The sequence below is a fragment of the Balearica regulorum genome, chromosome 16 (assembly GCF_011004875.1).
Source record: "Balearica regulorum gibbericeps isolate bBalReg1 chromosome 16, bBalReg1.pri, whole genome shotgun sequence".
In the NCBI taxonomy this organism is placed as follows: domain Eukaryota; kingdom Metazoa; phylum Chordata; class Aves; order Gruiformes; family Gruidae; genus Balearica; species Balearica regulorum.
This window is the reverse complement of record NC_046199.1, coordinates 478,195-500,656: the sequence shown is the minus strand read 5'-3', so window position 1 is coordinate 500,656 and position 22,462 is coordinate 478,195. Positions and strand designations below refer to the sequence as shown.

At 43.9% G+C, this 22,462-nt stretch overlaps 1 protein-coding gene across 2 annotated transcripts in view; it reads right to left on the bottom strand.

The window, feature by feature from the left end:
- The window catches only part of RALGAPB (Ral GTPase activating protein non-catalytic subunit beta), a 66,465-nt gene extending 44,352 nt beyond the window's left edge, over positions 1 to 22,113 (bottom strand). For both annotated transcript variants that reach the window (XM_075768884.1, XM_075768885.1), the window contains exons 1-9: positions 21,904 to 22,113; positions 15,132 to 15,341; positions 14,263 to 14,465; positions 9,841 to 10,004; positions 9,010 to 9,196; positions 5,751 to 5,882; positions 4,427 to 4,605; positions 1,096 to 1,244; positions 769 to 985 (exon numbers count right to left, since the gene is read on the bottom strand). In XM_075768884.1, the coding sequence (XP_075624999.1) occupies positions 769 to 985; positions 1,096 to 1,244; positions 4,427 to 4,605; positions 5,751 to 5,882; positions 9,010 to 9,196; positions 9,841 to 10,004; positions 14,263 to 14,465; positions 15,132 to 15,314 (1,414 nt within the window). In that variant the 5' untranslated portion in view covers positions 15,315 to 15,341; positions 21,904 to 22,113. The remainder of the gene's footprint in view (positions 1 to 768; positions 986 to 1,095; positions 1,245 to 4,426; positions 4,606 to 5,750; positions 5,883 to 9,009; positions 9,197 to 9,840; positions 10,005 to 14,262; positions 14,466 to 15,131; positions 15,342 to 21,903) is intronic.
- Between the last annotated feature and the right edge of the window lie 349 nt (positions 22,114 to 22,462).

Genomic DNA, 22,462 nt, shown 5'->3' with positions numbered 1-22,462 from the left:
AGTGAGCTCTCAAGAGCTAGATCTCTTGGAAGAGTTTAGCAGACATTCAAACTACTACCTGAAGAACAGGAAAAATGCAAGGAGTGAGAAAGTTTATTCTCTTCTGAATATTTATCACCAGAAGAGTGCTAAAAAGCCTCTCTGAGCAGGGCACAAATTCTGCTAACATCTCAAAACTCCTAAGCTCTAAAGCTGAGCAAAGCAGAGGAGACAAAATAAATCCAGCAGCTAAGGACTGAAGAGAACTATGGTATCAAACCGAATGTGGAAACACATAGCAACCATCACTGAAAGGCAGCAACTTCATTTGCTATTTTAAGGACTTCTGTTTTCATAACACTCCAAAAACAAGGAGAAGTACCACTTTGTGCAGTATCCGGAGTGACGTTTGACAATTTTTCAAACATTAAAGAGTCACTATAAAAAGTTGCTATTACTCAGAGATACCCAAGCAGATTTCAAATTAGGAAGTGGACTCATCACATTATTTCCTTTGCTTAATAACATTTTCCCTGCTAGCATAATTGGGACTGCCATGCTTGTTACAGCAAGGGAGTGTTTAGTAGTAAAAAGCAGTGGGTTTTTTTAAATGTTAAAGCCTCCAAACACCTGTTCAGCTAATAACAGGTGCTGGCTCAGCTGGGAGGGGTTAACCACAATACAGAACTTCAGATTTTTTTTTTTCATTATGCATATGTTAATCTTGCAGGTAGGAAATGTCAATAAAACAAGGAAAAAAGGGTATGCATATTTTTCAGTAATATTTACCAGTCATGCTGCTGTCTCTGTTTATTCCATTATGAAGTTTACAGTGAACAAATGCTGCATCAAATAACCATGATCCAAACAGGTTCAAGATGCTGTTAACCTTTGGCCTGCGAGGAGCTGGCAGTGGCCGTGGCTCAGAACTCGTCTGGTTCGGGCTAGAGAGTGGAGAAGTAGAGGAGGGTTGGTGCTGCACTTTTGAAGTATGTGCAGTAGTTACCTATTTGAACAGAAGAACAGATCAGCTCCTAGAAACAAGGAAATTACTTCCTCTAACTGAGGAAACTATCAAAAGGGTCAGCTACTTAAATACAGAATAGGAAGTCTTACAGTGCTGGTTTTCATCGTTGCTTTATTCACAGTCACTGCCCGATGCCTTCGGTTATGGGGTGGAGTGGTGTTGATAGCAGTGTTCTGGGGCATGCTCAGCCTGTTTACTGGCGTGGGTGGTGCGCTATCTGACCGGGGTCGTGAAATGCCTGTAGATCAAGAAATAAAGCAAGCTTTCAGCAACACTTCACAGGCTAATACACAGCAGCCCAGTTGGTAAGCATTTGCGTCTTCTGTAAACAGGCTAACTTCCCTCCTCCCCCCAGAACAGCAGTAGCAAGAAAAACTTCTTTCCCCTTTTACTATTAGCAGAAAAATGTACAAGCAAAAGAAAACCCTGCTTGCAATAGATAAGCAAATGATTAAAAACCACTAAAGAACCACACACCTTAAGGACATGAGAAATGGCAAACGGAAGGACCAGTTCCAGGAGCAGGCACAGGGAAAGCACAAGGTTTGTTTGCCACTGCCAATTTAACAGCTCACTCCTGCCAGAATTCAGATGCCTCTCACCTTCGCCTTTCTTTCCCAATGCTCCATTCTGAGACAGCTCTAAGATGTCTGACCCTTCAAAACCAACTTAACTCACTAAATTAAGATGAAACCCATCCATCATAGTTTTCTGCTGGTTTTGTGAGCTGAATCAGCTTGCCAAACAGTCAAACACTAAGTCGGTACAAGAGATGGGGTAAGAAAGCAGAGCAAGCTGTAATTTTTCTGGCAGCAGCAAGACATCAGATCAGTCTTTGCCCAGCTCCAGGGAAATACTCATGGTGTATAAAGTTACTCTTCCCAGTCAGAATCAGAAGCAATGAGCCCTCTGCAAAATCTGAAGTGACAAACACCACTTCTTCCCATTTTAATGAATACCACCACCCTCAAACTCCATTTGAAAAATTAAGCATGGAATCACAGTGGCCTTGCAGATTTGACACAGTTTTGACCACGTTAATTAAGGCACACAAGTACTTTTCATAACACATTACAAAACAACTAACTCTTGCTAACCCATTAGCATTACACCCCATGCAGAGGGTAGAGTATGCACTATGAAACGTATTGGTTGGGTATTTTTGGAAAAGATGACGCAGTATTTTGACACATCACATACGTACGTATCACAGAGGATGAGATAAAAACCATGTGCTTTGGCACTTGGGGTAGAAGGCAATGAGATCTCCCATTAGCCTTAGCTCTGATGTCTGCCTGAGCACACTCACACCTCCACACCTACGGCCTGAATTTAGTTTCACCAAGAGCTCTCCTGTGCCTGGTGCATCATAGTCTGCAGTCTTCCTCTTTGAACTCCAGATGGGCTGTCATCACCCTGGGTGTTTCACCTTGCTACATGGGATCTTCAGAAGTCTGAAGCCTCCGATCCAACATCCTACCAAAAGCTCATGTGGACAGCAGAGCTCCTGGCACGCTTACAGGTGAGCCTGGCCTGCCAGGGGCCCACAGGAGCGCTCCACAGCTGGCCCGCGCAGAAGACTCAACCCCAAATACCATCACACACCCCCACTGCATCCAGACTTGTGTATGTGATCACTGTCACCCCCGTGGGAGCTGAGTCTCAGGCTGCCAGATGCAGACCACAGAAAGGACTACCGCACCATCAGTGGGTCGAAAGTCTCCGATAAGAACCCCAGACTATTTCTAAGGCCCAAGAGGAGCTCACTCCAGCAGCCATCCCAGCAGAGGTGCGTGCACCGTGCAAAGCTAACCGCTGCTCAGCTTCTTCCTCTGTGTCCACTGCAAGATGCCCCCCTCACGTCTTACAAACTATTTTCTTCATTGAAAATTAATTACTAACACCACTTTCATAAAAGCTTTGGATATAGTACGTTTTTCTTCAATACATACTATAACTAACAGGGGTTTTTAATTCAGCTTACACAGCCCGTAAGAGACACTTCAGAGGAACACCTTCTACCAGTGCTCAGTTGGACTTTTTTTTTTTTAAATTATTGTTTCAGTGCAGACTGCCAAATCGTATCATATGGAGGAAGATAGAGTTTAACAGAATAACAGAAGGAGGTCGTTTTCATAAGGTTAGGCCGTATACAATCCCCCTTTAACAAATTATGATATTATTTGACAGACGAATATTTTAAATCTAACATCTGGTATTAGTAAAAAGCATTCATTAAAACTCCTTAAAATTGGTGGCAAGACATCTGGAAGAACACAGTGGACACAAGAAAAGTGACCATTTGCTCTTTTACATCACTTTTTAAACAAAGTTTAAAGTTTCGCTTTCTACAAAAGTGAAATCTATAGTGACAAAGATTTCATTTGTAGTGGGGAACACAGTACTGATAAACCTTTTTCTTGCAATAAGGTTACAGAAACATAGAATGCATTTCTAGTAAAAAGGATAACTCAGTGAGACAGCAGGATCTTGAGGTGCTTTGCTTAGGACTAAACCATTCAGGTTTTTGGGTGGGGTTTTTTTGGGGTTTTTTTTCTTTTTTACAAAAGACAAACAACATATAAAAGCTGACAGTCTAATTCCACAGCCGATTTTTTTTCTGAACGCAGTTTATGTATCTGCTCAAGTCTTCTGTAGTGTCCCCTCAGCTTACACTTCTGGCAGATGACAACATCTGTTTGCATACATTTAAGCTAAAAAGCAGTAGCAGACAGGCAGCCCTTAAAGTTTACAATAGCATGCTCGCTCTCTGAAGAATTTTTAATAAGCCTGAAGCATACTAAGAATAACGCCTTAGATTTTAGGTGCTATGTAGTGTTACGTAAAACTTACCAGCCAGTGCTTACATCCACTTTACCTTTCAGTCAAATCCAAGCTACTCAGTTACCAGCAGACACAAAGAAAGAGAGCTTTTCTTCTCAGCAGTACTAGTCACCCACTAATCGTAAACTAAGTGGAACTGGCACTTGTAGGATAAAGATCTGAAGATCCTTATAAAAGCAGGCACTGCATACAGCTCACACCACAAAGTTTATGAACAAAGTGGTCAGTGCCCACAACATACTAAAAGCATAGCACTTGCATTGTTGATTAGCCAAAGAGAGAAAGAAGCCTTGTTTGGGGAAGAGAGCGCTGTTTTTATTTTAGACTTCAGATTTACTTATTCGCTTTTTTTTTTGAAACTAAGGCCATCTACAATTTCATGCATTCTAGTATTATTATTGTGTATACAGATGGTCATTTAGAAGTGACCTGAGGTCCCTTCCCTATCAATTCCAGGACATACTCGTAAATGATAAATTGATATGGCTGTATTTATGGAGAAGACAGATTTAAAGAGAATAAAATAACAATTAAGTTACTATTCCTAGCTATCCACAGGTAAAATAAAAGCATTACCTAGGAATGCATCCACTAAACAGCTGATCCCACGCATGGCACGAAAGAATATTTGAGGCAGATGTTTAAGGCAGGGGTACTGATTCAGTTCTTGAGTCATCCCACTCACATTCAGAAACTGCTCCTGAAATTTGGGGGTAGAGCTAATAATGGCTGGGTTACTCAAATCCACAGGATTACTGCACACAGAAAGAACAAAATATATTTTAGTCAGTTTAAGAACAGCTGTTAGGAATTTACAAATACTTAAAGATGCAATAGTTTAAGGCATTTAAATAATAATGCAAACCAGCATTCAATACCAATATATTTTTAGCTGTTACTTCATCAGAGGAAGTCAGTTTTCACTTTCTGGTTGTCTTCATTTCAAATGTTACCCAACTACGCTGAATAATTTTATTAAGATCCAATGAACTAGAGCATACACCTGATAGAACAATCCCACCGTTGCAGTAGTATTAGTTACTTATGAGGTCTTTTGAACTCAGTTTACAAGGTCCTTACGCTGTTAGAATTATTCTCAAAAGGTAAGTAGTGAATTAAATATTGCCAGCAACCAGTGACAAGAAAGGGAGCAGGTTCTAAAAGCTTGAGCAATTTTTCCTGACTGATACAATTCCTGTAACAGCAGTTCCAGACTTGAAGAGTATCATACTTGTGACATTACTATCACAAATGAAGAACAGATTTTTTTTTAGTTAGTTAAGAAGTAGATTTTTGAACAGTCTAGCTTTAATTAGTATATAAAGTTTATATAAAAAGGTTATTATTCTAGCCATTCAGAACATTAATGCCATGCCATTCCCAAGAATCTTTAAAACCAAGCATGCCACTTGGTTCTGTTGTGTATTTAAGGAAGAGTAACGTGGATGTTGAAATGGACTGTATAGCTTTCTTCACAGAAACAAAGAAGTATACCCGTTCTAAAAATAATCTTTTGTAGGTTAAATTTAACACCCCAGAGAATAAGTGGAAGCAGTATACATCTCTTGGAGCTATTGTTCTGCTCTTCCTGTTTGCTATCTCAGAGAAACAAAAATGTATTGAAGTCTTTTATTTTCAGATCCTCCAAAATGCCAAATAGCTAAAAGCTTTTTAATTAAATGAACCAGTTTACAGTCTGAAAGAGTCAGAGTTCAGAGTTGAACAACTCACTCACGACCTGGCCCTGGATTGCTGCAGGGCATCAGTACAAGAAGTCTCTTGCACTTTATTCTAGTTAGGTGCTTAATCTTGGCAATGTCCAGAGAAGTTTTTCATTTGTGATGCAAATCTATAGGAACGATGCAAGAATATGAACAATGGATGGCTATTATTACAATACCTCAGCATATGTAAAAAGCGAAACCAAGTTTGTGCAACGCACTCATTATCCATTTCAGGAGGAATCAGACCAGCATCTTCATCGGGAATTTTAAATGGAGGAAATGAAGGTCCATAGGTAAAACGCAGCAATCTAGAAAGCAAGTCAGATAGATCTGTCATTCAGTTAATACTCCTCCAAAACATAACAGTGCATTTGAGCCCCAAAGGTATCAGCAGGCCACAGGTGAGCCCACAAGCAACAACACAACATCCCAAGTTTTCCTAGAGATCCCCACTTCATACAACCACTTAGCCCTCTTAAAGCTTTGAGGGGTACACACCTTGGAGCCTGCCCCAAGGCCCACCCAAATCAAAGGGCTGTAACACCCCACAGCAGCTCTCCCATCTGCTTAGCAAACAACATAGGCAGTACGCAACTGGCAAGATGTTACATAAGAAAGGAGAGGGGGAAAAAAAGAAAAAAAAAGAGAAGGAATTTAAAGCCATTATCCTCAGGGCTCTTCAGCTGAAGTGTCCAATGACACCAGCAAGTCACATTAGGTTACAGGTCTAAATCCCAAGTTACCAATGACTTAAAATTCACACCATCACAGTGAGCAACACTTGATGCCATCCTACAAGTAGCACAGGATTGGCACTCCACAGAGTAGCAAGCACTTCAAAGGAGATACACTATGTTTTGCAGAAGCTGGGAACTGCAGAACAGTGAAGAGCAAACCCACAGAGGGCTTCACAGCAATGCAGTATCATGAGGATGATGGCTTAGATAAATGGAGATCTTTCTCTAGAAGGGCTGTAACTACTTGACCAGTCACAAATAAGCTTCACTGAGCCACTGCTGTCTAGTTTGATCCCTGCTTCACCCCCAGCTTTGCAAATTTATAGACCAATTTCACTGGTCAACATAACCCTGGAGTTCCCTAAAAGGATGGAAGAGATCAGAGTTGCACCTTCTCAATATCCTAGCACTCCCAGAAGTTAGTTTTTTGTCTTTCCCTAAGCTAAACTCTCTTTTAGCATCATTTCTTACTTCAGTTATGGCACTTTAACCTTCTAAATTAAGAGTTGTCTGTAATGGACAAGACCATTCGTCACTGCCCACTTATAAAGCCGTATAGTTTTACGGACATAAAGTCATTACAGCTAGGAGAAAAGGGAGGAGAGCAGAAGTCTACAGCTGACCCCTAAACCAAGAGTTAAACAGGCTGAATTACCATCTTTCACATCCCCCAGCACTGGGCACTACAGTAACTTGAAGCCAACTAACACTGCTGTGTTTGGAATCAGAGGCTATCACAGTAAGTAGCTTGGATAGAAAAGCAAGTGACCTTTAGGACATGGGGCCTTCTTCAAGTCCAAACCAGAAATACAGAATACCTGTACCCAGCAGTGACTCTCTCCACACCGATACCCCAGCACCATTTACTTTCAGTGCCCCAGAGGCATCACCCCACAGTTGGTTTTTGCCGAGGAACATCCTAGCTCTGATGAACCCAGAAGAGTCTGGGCACATGCCATGCAACGCCACGTCCCACACCACACTGCGCTGCTTCACAATTCTCCCCTTAAGAGCTGCAAGAAATCGGGTTTTCAAGGAACGTGGCCGAATCTTAACTGAAATTTGGCACATTTTCAAGAATGACTGAAAACAGAAGTAAATTGTAACCCACACATCCAAGACAGTTAAAATAGACTTAAAGCACCCTAGATGGGTAAAAGAAGTATCTATTGGTATGGCAACACAAGTAAGACCCTAGTTTCATCCTGGTATGAGGTCATAGCCATGGATACAGATTAACACTGCATACGTGTACAAATTTCCAAATATAATTTTCCATATGGTTTTAAGTTGAGACATTTACTCTCAGCTTATTGCTAATAACCCGATTCAGAAAACTGTTTACTAATACAACACTTTAACTGTTTGAAGCTGGAGCTTCACTGAAGTATTAAAAGTGCAGCTTAAAATACCACTGAACTTAGAGTTAGCATCAGAGGAGTTCAGCTTTCTATGCATTAAGCATAAACCAACATTACTGAACAGGAGACTAAAACATTACAGAAAACCTGCAGATTACCATGCATCAACAGAACCAAGACTGTTAGTCAACAGTGGAAGATAGTGTGGGCATAGTGCACGGAGCAGAACACCAACGCATGTTTTGAGACAGAGCTGTTCTTTTCACATCAGTGAATCACAAAATATTCTCTGTTATGCAACGCTACATCTAACGAGCTAAAAATAGCTAAAGAAATAGTGTGGGAAATACACAGAACTCGTATTACAGCTTTATTTCCCACAGGTTTAACAAGTAGCTGCATGACCTGGAAAAAAAAAATAAAAATCTATCCACGCTTGGAATTTTGACAGGTAATTCAAAAGCAAAAGTTTTCAGAGTTAAAACAAACCCTTGCAGAAAAGCATACTATTTAATTTTTCGCAGTGCAGCAATTTTAATACATCTTTGAACTTTCATAGAAATGGCTGTTGACATCTCAGGAGAGCTCGGAGGAGGAGACCCAGACCCCTGCTCCTCCCCATTTAATCTAGTTCTTTCCCTCTGTGAGCCTGAGATTTGTTCCACAAAGACTTCACACCACAAAGACCCCCGTAATAAGGGTACCAAGACTCCCCTCGCTGCTCAGAGCCTTCTGCTGCAGCCCAACCTCTCCTGCAGCCCACAGATGCTCACTGTTCCCATGCCCAGTGAGGATTGATGCAGGTCTTCTCCGACGCTCTCCAGCGGCGAGTGCCGCTGCCGAGAGAAGAGCCCGCAGCCTGCCCCGGCCCATCGCCTCCCTGCTGCACAGCTTCAGCGCCACAGGGCAGGAGAGGCAGCGTCCAAGTGTCACCTCAAACACAGCAACACACAGGAGCTGCAAGCACCTCAGTTTCGGTGGTGATTGTCATTAAACACACAGACTATAATGCTGTAGCATGATATTCATGTCTCATTCTTCACAGAACATGAAGAGTCACAGTGAGGGAGACTAATATACACACTGTAAAGTGCTAAACATCAGAGAGATGCTGAGATTGCACAATAACAGAGACATTCCAGTGCAGATCTTCACTTGCAGAATGAAGACACACACATGCAGTAAAAACCAAGGATACCAGCAAGATCTCTCACTTTGTTTTGCTCGTTCACTTTTGGATTGCTGTGCATTCCACAAATAAGCAACTCCAGAGAAAAACATGCATAACCGCGATCACCCCCATATGCGCCTGTTTATTTCCATGGTGTTTCTCCTACCTGGACGTAAGAGCGCAGATGACCTTGCTCCACTGCTCAACTACTGCAGGGTGATGTCGCCAGTTGGCCACCATCTCTTTGGCAGTTTTCCAGTAAGGTGGTGTTGGAAAGCACCGCGTACAAGCTAGTAACCACACCTCAAACAGCACACCAATTAATTTTTCAGCCAGATTCTCAGCAATGCCACCTTATAAGAGAAACAAAGCATGCCTTCAGTGGGTATTCAATCTAAATAACTTCAAGTATCTCCCCAAGGAGATTTCAGTTTAAGTGCATAAAGATTTTTAAGTTCATTTTTTTCACCATTTTTGGTTAAAGACTGATTCCCGATTGCTTCCTCCAGCAAATTAGACTTTTTACAAGACCAAACAAAGCCTAGCGATGTAGGTGTGTCACTAAGGGACACTGGGAATTCACCGATCTTCGGCTGTCTTCTATTGCACTCTATCTATACTAATGCCTTTTTTTTTTTTAAATACGTATAAACTGACAATATTATTTTCCAGGAGGTAGGCCAAACAGCAAGACACATAGGGGTTTCAGTGAAACAAATAAGGAAGAACATTATCTGAAACCCTTCACCATGAGCTGTCCCTGTACAGAGTCACTCTTCTGCAAAAATACATTTTGGAGATCTCAGCTCCAAATCATTCGGTCTTTTCTGACAATGCTTTATTTCAGAGTGGAGTAGCAGAATTAGGAGCTAGCTATTGTGCTTCAGTGGCTAGTAAGAGCTTTTAACAGGTTGCACCCCATCCCCTTGGCAGCTCAACATCAAGTAGAGCCAAAGGTTTTTCCAGTAATTGAACCAAATGGAAGTTGAACATGAACCTTGCACAGTTGGAGCTGCTAGAAGAGTGTCATTGATCTGAAGAAGAAATAATAACAAAACCTCCCAGGTTTCTCTTGCCATAATTGTCGATTCGCGAGCCAGTTTCTGGACAGCTTTCAAAACCTGCAAGCACAATCTAATCTGACTAGATCCTGGGTCTGGCCTGCAAGAGAAGAAAGCAGTACTTCAGTCTCCAAACAAGAACTATAAAGTGATGTGCACAATAATCTGAACTTTGAGTAAGTACAAGATGAAACATCAATATGATTGAATGAGAGCCAAGAACATGAGCTAATACACTCCTGTGCACACTAACTCTGTCTCTAAGCATCCTCACTCTGCCTTAATGAGTACAAGATGTACCATAGCATTCTTCCCTACACGACACAGAACTCGCCACCACAGGGCGAGCACTAACTGGAACAAGCACAACCCATTATCCCAAAGGGATTTATCTTAGCCCAAACCATGATAATGTAGTTGAGACATCAGTAATTGTTACATACATAATTCAGGAGGAAAGTAGCAAAATTAGGAGAAAATACTGTTAGCAAACTAGTTTGAATTCTTCCTAGTTCTCCTGTTACTTCCAAATGTAGATCCAACTCTTACCCCCAATTTCTTGGATTTAGGGAAAACAAACAAACAAAAAACCAAACTAGAAGAGTGTCATTAAATAGGAAAATCAGACTAAAGGAAGAGGGGTTAAGTAAGGAAGACAGGGAACAAGTTGATATTATCAATGTTTTCCCTACAGTAGCAACCAGTTCCACACTGTCACTGCCAAGTCACTCGACATGAAGTGTTGCAGAAGCAGCACAAAGCAGCATGCTCTCCCCCCATCAATTAGTTTGGGCAAGGCAGAACCAGTACAAAATAGTAACATGAAACATTCTGTACAGTATCTGAGGACACTCAGATATACCTGAGACACATAGCTGAGGAAGCCTATGAGTTTAAAGGGTGAAAAAGGGAGATTACAAATTTGAGTGTGCAATACATGCAAGCCGTATTTCAAGTGGTACACCATCTCCTCATTCCTCCTCCTACTTACTGAAGGGATGACAAAAAAAAATCATAAAAACATTACCTTCCACTGGACTACTAAGTAGTATTACCAGATTCCTACCAAACACTTTCAATGTGGTATAACCCACAAGTCATGTTGCGTGGTAAACATCTCAAGAACATGCTGATGCACTAGAGATTTGCTTTTCTTAAGAGAATAGTAGCTCACATTGATAGACGCACTTTAAAAATACTATCAATTCTTATCTTGATAGAGTAAATGTTGTATTACAGTACTGGAAACAACATTACAAAGAGACAAGATAACATCTAACACAAAATTGCAGACTACTAGTCATAGTTCAGGACTACAGTGGGTTGCTTGATGCTAGTGCTAGATCCTGACATGTAATCTCCACAGAACAACAAAACTTGGGACAAGTAAGCCCTGCCTTGGTTATAGCACTGTTTTTTCCCTGAGCAACAACAAAGCAGATACTTTAATCAAAAGATATCCTTAATCTTGATAGGCTTTGAAGTTTGAGCCTGTTTCAAAACTTGCTCCCCTAATGATTTAGGGAATCTGTAACAAGGGGCTTACATGTAGGAGCTCCATATGCAAGATGATGGATGGGATATCTCTGAGCTAATCTGGTAAAAGCACCGCTAAAGTCCCCATCCCTCTATCAGTTCCTCTTGTCCAAAGTCAACTGAATGGCAAACTTTGGTTGCAGCATTTTGCAGACTCATGTCTAGATTTCTACAGAACCTGGCCTTTTGGTTCCCACACTCCTTTGCAACAAGAGCTGTTCTCACGAGAAGTTATTACAAAACAACATCTATTACACTTGGACAGTCACATGTTCCATGGTCTCTCAAGCAATTCTAGACATTTCAGTTGCACAGAAGACCCTGGTATCTCTACCTCAATCTCCTGGGGAGGCTGGGGAAAGAGTTCTCATATTTTGTTTCTGTGCTTCCAACAAGAGTTTGCAGCACAAACAGCAGCAATCTGACAGCAGCAACTACCATTGCTGCTTAAGTAATCTGCAAGGCTTCCTGAACATGATAGGGTTGCTAGGGATGGAAAGCCTGGGGATTGCGTGCAGACTGCTCAAATACATCAAGAAAAAAAGCATTCGTTTCATCAGGGTGGACGGTCAGGGCTGGAGGAAAGGGCGCAAGCTCCCTCTCTCTGGTCAGTCCAGCAGACAGAGGAAAGGCAATTGACTCACCCATCTTTCACTGTTCTCATTTTTCCGCACCACACTATTTCAAGGACTGTGCATGTAAACATTTGACATTTCGCTGAGTGCTCAAACTAGAATGATTTACACACATCTGCTTTGTATCTGGTGTATACATGTTCCTGAGATGCTATTTAAGTTGAACTGCTTACTTAAGGCTGCTGCATTTCGCACCTCAACTATACATCCTCCTCAGAGTCCGAAACCCTCCCCATAACTCTGGGCCACCACTTTTAAGGTAGTCAAACCAACAGCTACCTTGTTTCCAGGAAACCAGGATGAGGAAGGAAGCTATTTTAATCACAACCCTCCATATGATATAGGCTTATAATAAAGGCTCAGTATTTTCAACACAAGAACAGGAGATTTTTCCAGGAGCTAGTTTAATGTGGGTTGCAAACAAGAGCTCCTGGGTAAGTAAGTATTCCACAGGTGTCCATCAGCACCAGCAACCTGCATCAGTTGGGTAAAACTAGAAGTTATCCTCGTCCTCCTCTCCACAGGCACATAAGAGCACGAGCCTTTGCTTTCACTCAAACAAGGTGTGCACAACTCAGTTCTGCATTTAATTTCCATTTAGAATGTCTTCCTGTTGCTGGAAAGTATTCTGAACACAGCTCCCTAGATTTCAAAACTTGAACTTTAAGGTTTTTTTCCTTGAAAACAGAGTAAGGGCTTGAACATCAAGTGTTGACAGCAACAGCCATGAGTGTTTCAGTAACATCTCAGAGGCTTTTGAAAGAAAAACAATAGAATAGTTGTGCTGGAGGGGAGAAGTGTTTAAAATAATTATTTTCCAACCCTCCCTGTCTCTGGATGTTAATTATTTCATTCAACAAGCATCACGTGCAGTCTATCACCCTGAGCTCCATCAGTGAAGTGGGGAGAAAAGGGTGGAATGGCAGCATCCAAGAAACAGGACTACTGAACTGCCTGCTACCAGGGCCTCTGCTGCAAAAGCAGCCAAAGAATCATAGCAACAACTGTTTCATGGAGTAGTGAAGAATTCATTCCCTAGTGTGCCAAGGGAATAAAGGTTCCTAGACAGTAGCCTCTATTCTGCATATATTAAAGCTTAGAGAAGATCTGCAAAGTCTAACCCAGAAGCATGATTTCCTCAGATCTGTGCCATTGCCCTGACCATCCTTTAATGGGTATTAAAATGCCTTTTTCATTACCAGTTAAGAGCAATGGCAGCTAAGGTTAGGTGGTAGACTTTGAAACAATCAATAAATAGCAATGAACTCCTTGTCTGAATTTATATGAGTTATTCAAAGCCATTTATAAACAAAGCCTTCAGGTAAAGTTAAGTGATCCAAGCACAGCAGAGCACTTTGAAGGCCACTTGCAGTGATACATTATTAATACTGATAAAAGCAGATGATCTGGTTCTTACAGACATACATTAAACGTTGATCTGAAGTAATTTCAGGTAGCTAATATTTAAGTACTGTTTCAAAGGGCACCATTAAATTATCTCCTCTTACTTATCCAACAGTGTGTTCAACAGTAGCAGGTAAACTCATAAACTATAAACAAAGTAAGATGTTTGAGCAGTCTGCCAATATAACTTGGATGTCTAAGACCTCGAAGCACGTGTATCTCAACATTATCACCCAAGGATGCCTTGTGTAACACCAAGTTGTCAGACAGCAAGCGCCCTTCTGCATGATTCTTTCAAAACTACCAGTGAAAGATGGTCAGCATAATTACGCCCATTTAACAGGCAGCAAGATGCAGGCACAAAGCAGTGACTTACTGCAAGATCCTCCAGCACATCAGAAATGTGGTCAAGTCCTGAGTAAACAAAGTATGCGATTGCCATGATGCGCTCTTAGTTATCTGTTTTACACAATACCAAGCATGTGGTCACACAGTGATGCTATTTAACCTTTCCCTCCACCCTCCAGTCATCTAATAGAGATAGTTCTTGAAGTTCTTAGAACAGTAAACAAGTCTATGAAATTCTAATTACCTAAACACAGCAGCAACAACTCAATTTGCTACTGAGAATTACAAGACAGGTTTGGAGAGACACTTTCTTCATAACTTTGCAACAACAGCAGTCAGTTTAATCAAGAGCCTCCGTGGCTCATCAGGCCTCTCTGACAGGTTACCTGCTGACTACAGCTTCGAATTCCTGAGCCTCCCGAGTGTCCCACTCACCTCGGTACAAAGAGATTTTGGAGATGTTTGAGAATGCTTTGAACATAAAGGTTTGGTTCCTTAATAACTGGTAAAGGAATGGAGTCCTTAGGTAACACAAGAGCCATAATCCAATCTGTGTATACATCGACACAGTACTTCACAGTATCGCCATCCAGAGGGAGGGTCAGTCCATAACAAACCACCTCCATAGTCCATTTTACCTAACCAAACACAAAGCAAAAGTTACTAAAAATAAACATTAGCAAGTAAACAATGGTCTGTGCACATCGGTTCTAACTCAACAAAATAACAGCAGTTATACGGTACGGGCAATTCTATTTAGCATATAATGCATTAAAACACCAAGTCATTAATTTGTATATCATGACATCACGAAGATTATGAATAAACGGCCAATCACTCTAAATCCTGAATCCCTTTAGTCTAACCTGTAGGGAGAGCTCTTCAGAACATACAAGAGCCAATGTAATAGAAGATTTTCAAATTCCAGTAAATACTTCTACTATACAAAGCCTTTTTTCTTTCTTTCTTTTTTTTTTAAGTCACATACCATAGTTTCAAAAATGAAGGGAATTAGAGAGGCTTTATGCGTTAACTGCTAAATTCTTTGGTTGTTTTTTGGGGGTTGTTTAATTTGACTTCCTGGTAGAGTAGCTCAGATAAAGACTTACTACTGGGTCATGAAGTACACTGTTGCTGTGAACTAGCTGTTAATAGAAGCATAATGTATATTACTAATCTAAAAATACAGCACACTTCATAAAACTTGGACTATTAAAGAGAGAAAAATAAAAGCAGCTATAGAGAAATCATTAAGTTGCCACTCTAGCATAAGGAAATTATGATGTCTAAGAAAATGCACTTACTTCTTTGTCTGTTTTAAGTAAACTCTCACTTCCAACAGATGACGTAATTAAAGCTTGTCCAAGAGGACGCACCACTGCATTTGCCACTTCTCTCCCCACGTTTTCAGGATAGCTGTGAAGTACACTGGTATTACCCTGATCATTTTGAATTACAAGATGCAAGGATCTCCACTCTGAGTACATAGTGCCTCTATGCTACAATCCAAACACCTGGGGGGCAAGGAACAAAAAAAAAAAAGACATAATTAGTAGAGATGTCTATGACATGAGTTACTAAAACTGAGGCTGTTTGCCATGATACAGACCCTTGTAAATTCAAGATGCACGTGTCCATGTCATACATTTGAAGACCTGGAAGAGATTCCAACAGCTGGTTTTCAACCTTAATATGTTTGGTTTAATATAGCTGTGAGCTTGTTTTTTTAAAAAAAGAATACAGTAAGTTTCAGTGAGGGACTAGCAGCCCATTTGAGACACTTAAACTTAATTAAGTATGCTCTAATGCATTTCAAATCCTTGTAAAGTCAATATATACAAGCAGTCACTCCCTAACTAGATTTGTCCCAAAGATTCAGGATAGAAAAGCCACTGGAAAGTTTCCCAGGTAGCTCTCAGAACTACGCAGGAGAAGCCCAGAGTTCCCCTTTCAAGAACACTCCCAGCACAACTGCAGCTGTGCATTTCCCCTTACCACAGGCTGAGCCATCCCAGGGAGCCAAGCCGACAGTGAACTAACCAGGATTTTGCAGTAGTGGGGTTTGGGGGTTGGTTTTTTTTGTGGCTTTTTTTTTGTTTTGGTTTGGTTTTTTTTGGCATCATTGTGAAACGGCAACCAAGAGAGGCAGATTAGAAGCAGCGAAAGTTAAGCTACACTTCTGTAGTCACTCTCAGCCAGCATCTGCCCAGAAGCACGGCAGGGCATGCCATTCTGCCCCAGAGAGCTCATGCTGCACCATCAGCACAGACACAACTCCTACCTGCTGTACGGAAACCAGCCTGGGAGCCCGGCCAGAGCAAGCAGCCCCAGGCAGTGGAGAGGCACAGCGTGACAAGGCCAGCAGCTAGTCACAGGACTGCTGTCCAGTCTCAGCAGGCAGCTCAAGGAGATCTGCCACGAGCTGCCAGGTACGGCCTACACATCAAAACATTCGGAAAGCTAAGCCAGCACAAAGGTTTGTCTGCTGAGACAGATTTAGCTGAATCTAACTCAGGTGAGATGAACATCTGTGCCAGCACAAAGGAGCAGCGAGGACACACGGCAGGAGCATCCCTCCTGGCAGTAGCAGGCTTTTGTACCCGCTCACAGCAACGGTAAAACTGCTCCTTAAGCAGGTGGTGTCATGGCAGCCTAAGCCATCAGAAGCAGGACTGCGCTATCTCCTGCTTTCCTCCTGTCCCACCAACACTGGCAGTCCTTTATCAGTTATATGAGCCAGCTGACCACGCCAACAATAAAACAAGGCAAACAGGGTTGGCACAGGAAAAAAGCCAGGCATGTTCAACAGCCACAGCTTAGATCAGCTCAAGCTGTCACGAATGGCACCCAGAGGACCGTTTGCCAACTGCGCTTAGCTGGCACATTTTGGAAGCAGGTTAGTTATACAGGGAATGTTTTGAATGCCTCCCTTAGACATTCCTTGGCCCAAAACCAAACAAGAAGCCAGGCCTGGAAATACACCTTTCTAGGGACAAGCCACCATTTAAACAGGACTGCTATTTAGCTGACTCCAAGTGTTTATTTACACCCGAAACCTCCATAAAAAGCCTGATGAATCCCTTCAAGGGAGGAGAGAAGGCAAGGCAGCAAGATCGTGGTTTTCCAAACTATGTCCTTCCTGGTCTGAGGCAGCAATCACATGTGCTCATCCGATAGCAAATTAATCGGAGCAGCCACAGCCTGCAGGAAGCATATCCTCTCCATCCTTTAGGCATTCTCTCTCCTCTGGGGGCTGTGGTGGGGGAACAGGCATACCTCTGCGGTCAAAACTCTTAGGCTTAGAGGAAAACAACAGTTCCAAGACACTAGCTCTTGGGACACAGAGAATTCACAACAGAACAACAACAACCAGAAAACCCCACAACAAAAAAAAACAAACCCCAAAGTGAACATGACCCACAATCCTTAGTGACAGCTTCGGTCACTGCTTAACTTCATTATATAGGTTTCCCTACTGCTGTCTTTTCCTTTCACATCCTATACCCACAGGGCCTCTTCATCTTCCCCTTTCTGTCCCACCTGAATGCTGCCTTAGTCTCCGGCTTGTGTTTGGAGTGGAAGAAGGAGGGACAGAAGTGAAATACCATCCACTTTACAGGACTTCCCCTCCCTCAGGCCCACAGCACTGCCCCTGCTCCCAGCACAGCATGCCCCTTCCCCTGTCCCCTGTGCTGCCCACCATGAGGGACAGGCGAAGGCACTCGCCTTCCCTTCCTCTTGACACTCCAGTTCATTACAGAAGCACATAACACCGTTTGAGGAGCACTGGTTTAAATAAACTGATTTCAACTGATAAGCAGCATGTACTTTCCATAGCCACACTCCAGCTGAAGGACTGGTAGCTAACAGCTCACGGCAGGAAATTATCAGCATGCCGATAACTGCAAGCACGCTTGCTGTGGCTGCCCTTACACCAGAACAGGGTTCCCAGAAGCACAGAAGCGTTGCACAGCACAAGCAAATTGTAGGCAGTGCCTACAAATGAGGAGCTTTCATCTAGAGACAAAAGTCATCAGAAAGGACAGAATTTCCAAATCCTGCTGCATTTTGAAAAACCCTCGTTGCACTAGGGCAAGGCAATGGCAGGACACAACCACCTGCCTTCGTGCAGCTCCCGGCCGTGCTGGAGCAAAGACGCAAAGCTCTTTTGGGTGACCCTTCCACACTTCTGAGAGGAGCAGCATTTGCAACAGATACAGGATGGATGTAATGTGCCACGTTTTAGAGAGGTTTAGCAGCAGGACAGGGTAACCAAAACCTCTGGTGCCACAGCCTGCTGCCTGACCTTCATACACAAGTTTAATGATCAAATTTGTGTCTTACTAACATTCAAGACTTCCTTTGGTCTTGCCATAAAAGAACTCTTCTGTTAGTCTTATCAATATACAAGGAATACTGAAAAAAGTAATTGCTTCAGATTTAAAATCCTTTTGAGGTAGGTTTTCCTACACTATTGGTTTATTCACACCCTACATTTAGCAGTAAGAAGTTTTTATTTGCAAGGACTGCAAGTTACTTTTTCATTTACTGCCATTCGAATGGGAAATTGCTGCCGTCTGTTAAGATTGGGGTGTAGCTAAACCCATCTACTATGCAGCTTCTTATAACTGGACATAAGTTGAAAGAGGCTGGTACGTCTCCCCACACAGTTGTATCTGTTACAATGTTCTGTTTCGACAGATTCAACATACTGACAGTTCTATAACTTGCTTTAGACAAAAGGCACCTAATGCTTGATGGAAGTAGGACTCGCTGCCTCAGAAGAGGCTGTAGTTATCACAACTTACTTAAACAGCAAATTGGAAAAAAAATGTGACTGCCACACCATGCAAACAGCACACCCTGATTTTTACTTCTGTTTTTGCAATGCTTCTGCATTTCAGCTTCAAAAAAGCACTCTTGCTGGCCCAAATAACATCTCATGCAGCTGAATATTCATACTTTACATAAACATATGTCTTAGTGATTTGAACCTCAATAAGGACTCTCAGAATGACAGGTAACCTAATTAAGACAAGAGGTGAGAAGAAGAATAAACAAACCCCTGAAGTTTACCAAGCAGTTTTACACACTCTCAAGTTTGGAAAGGGGTCATGTTTATGTTCCTGGAGGCTCAACTAAATAAAACATCCCCAGATTCACAGACAGACAGACACAGAAAGAAATTGTCAGCATTAACACTGGCAGAACAATTGGGAGAGATGAAGTTAAAATACTTACCATCTACTATGAAACTGAGCATAATGCCAATATTCCTTACTGTGGTAAATAATTTGGATTTCAATATGTTACCTCCAGATCCATTTCATCTTAGTAATTTTAGTAGCTATCCCCATATAAACAACTGAAAATGGATGTTTCAGCATTTAAGACCAAAGATCCTCATGTTCACAAACACTGTAGAAGTTGGTAAACATGAAAGAACTTACTAATGAGCCAATAAAATTCCAAAACTAAAAGATATTTAAGTTCCATTTCCAGTCCCCAAAAACTATATGAACAGCTGCAGCCAAAATATTTAAACTCCTGGATCAGTAAAGTTAGACAGCGAGAATTACCGAACTAACAGACCCACATTCTACAAGTACTTTGAAGGAAAATGCAGGAGCTCAGAGCCTAAAGCAGAGGTGGGGGCTTTGGAGCACGTGCATGGGAGAGGTCAGGGAACTGATATGGGTGTACGAAGCAGTTCCTCAGAAAGCGTGTGCTGAGGGAGGAGAGTGCTGGGGGCAAATGTGAATGCTTAGGAAGCTGCTGAGCATGAAGGGCTATGTAAAATGAAATGTTTGCCTCTAATGCAAAATTATTTCAAGCACAAGTTGTCCCAAAAATGGGTGCTTCTTAGGTTTTATCAGAACCAAAAAAGCAGAGTGGAGGCAATTGTTTTTAATACAGTAGATGCAAAGACCATCAGCAGAGACATGCCCAAGGAAGGCTGAAGACCTAATAGAGCCTAAGCCAAAGAAGCATCAACATAAAGGGCCTACACCATCAAGTTCTAGTATATTAGATATACTTTGTAATTATTAAACAGAAAACAAGTAATCCGTCTCTTCTAACATGACCCCTACTACACCAATAGTACTGACATCTGCTCTCTAGAAGCGACAATCTCTGTCAGAAAGCCATCTTGCTACAACCTGTCTTCCCTGGATCATGTACCAAAGAGGTTTATGAGCCATTTTTCAAGCCAGCTGACGCCTACAACGTCCTGAGCACAGACAACTGCCATTGCCCACTTGCCCCACCTTGATGCTGCTGCCCCTCTGCCCTCCAAGTTTCTGCTGGAGAGAGAGACTTCGATCTTGCCAAGACTAACTCAGCACCTCTCACATTAAGCTAACACTGAAGCAGCACAGACCCCTCCAGGCAGCTCACCTTTGGAGCCCATCCAAGGGATAGGCTCTGCCCTCGGCACATACCACGTGTAAAGGACAACAGGCAGAGCAGACAGCAAGCAAAAAATTAAAAAGGCAAGAGCCAAACAGAAGATCCATCTGAGAGAAACACTAGCAGAAATCAGTATTTTGTTAAGTCAGTATTTTGTAAAAGAATAAATGGAGATGCATGTCAGGATTGCTATCAAATTTATAAAAAAAAGAAGCCTATATCCAAGGCAAGAAGAGATCAGGCACAGAAAAAACAGGAACTCGTGTCATCCTTTCCCAGGCCATTCAGCCACAGTGCTACTGAGTGCAAGAGAATCACAGCTCCCCTTGCCCAGGGAGGATGAACTTGTTTGATTTTTGTCACCTAACCATACCAGAAGTTAACACATTAATCTGACATAGGAATGCTGGGTCTCAAATGTAAGGTGCCATTTACACCACAGGGCTTGGGTCTCACTCTCCCCAGCACTCTCTACACGCCAACTTCAGAGATCCCATCACCATCCTGGTTCCTGAGAGCACCACTGGGCACCAACCTTCCCGAAGCAGGGCACCTGCCACAGAGAAAAAGGCTGCCTAAAATATACTCTAGGCTGCCTAAAATATACTCTAATATCTGAAGCCATAAGAAAGCAAAAACATCAGTCGATTTTGTATGTTTTGCTATTACTCTGCTTTCACGCTTCATTACTCAGACATCAGTACCACTTCTCTTCTCACTATCGTTCTCATCTTTAAACACAGGGTTGAGAAAATTATCTTCCAGGCAGGTCATCTGAGAATTTAAGGATTTTTCACAGCCCTCGCTTGTGCTAAAAACCACGTAATGAACTCCACCGCAAAACAGTGCATTTCCCTGACCCACACTGAGAATAATTTTTAACTCAATGTTTATTTTACATTCACACTCCTTCCTCAGTCCAGTTCCTTGTGCAACTCTACAAACTGCACAACCAGAAAGGGGTCTCCTGAAGCGAATGGTCGCCTTACCGCAGGAGCAAGCCTTGTTGTGCTTTTGCTGCTCTTCACCACTGTCCAAAAAGAAACCTGATCGACTGCCCACAGGCCCTGAAGATCAAATGAGAGGAAAAATAAGCAAGGGAAAGCAGAATCACGGCAAAGGCCATGAGGCCTGCAGCCAGGGACACAAGGCACCACCAGATTATTTGTAAGAAAGTCTGCAGGGAAACAGCGACAAGAAGTTTTCCCTCCCTCACGACCGCACTCCTGCCCGCGGGACCAGCGCAGACGGGGGAAGGGAGCTCAGCGGCCGCGGGACGCTCTCGCCAGGGACCCGAAACGCGGCTCAGAACGGGTCCCCGGGGCCGGGACCAGGACACAGGCCGAGACGGACCCCAGGGCCGCGGGCCAGTTCGAGGGTCTTCCCCGACGCCAGCTCCCGCCCGCCCTGCGGCGGCTCCGTGGCACCGGCCGGGCCCCCGGCAGCCGCCCGAGGCGACCGCGGAAACCCCCGGGGACAAGCAGCTCTCCTCCGCCCGCTCCAGCCCGGCCCCGACGCGCCCGCAGGCCCTGCCCCGCGGCGGGCGGCGCAGAGGTCAGCGCGGCGGAGGCTCCCGGGCGGCGCCCCGTCGCCACAGGCCGCGCCGGCGGCAGGAGCGGGCCGGGCGCGGGCAGCGCCGCGGCGAGAGGGCCCTGGCCGCCTTACCTGCGCCGAAGGGCCCGGCGGGCATGTCGGGGCAGGGCCGGCCGCTCCGCCCTCAGGCCGCCGGCTCCATGGTGCCCGCGGCGGCCGAGGCAACACAGGGGAGACGCCGCTACGCGCTGCCCCGCTCCGCTCGGCTCCGCTTCCCCGCGGCCGCTTCCGGCAGCGCCACAAAGCGCACGGCGGGCGGCCGGGCCCCGCGGCAGCACCTGCGCATGCGCGCGGCCGCGCTGCAGCATGGCTCCCCACCCAGGCGCGCGGCCCCCGCCACCGCCGGCGCCGAATAAGTCGCGGAGAAGGGCTGCGCGCGTGCGCGGCTCGGCTCTTCCTCTTAAAGGGGCCGCGCGCCCCCTGCCCGCCCCGCCCCGCTCGCGGCTGCTGGCTGCCCTCAGCCCCGCCGAGGCCTTCCCTCCCCACACCTCCCCGAGCGCGGCGCCGGGGCCCAGGGCCCGTCAGGGCTCACCGCCACCCCGCACGGGGCCGCGGGCTGAGGCTCCGCGGGATGGAGCCGGGACTCGTCCGGCCTGAGCCCTGGTGGGCGCCGTGCCGTGCCGTTCCGACT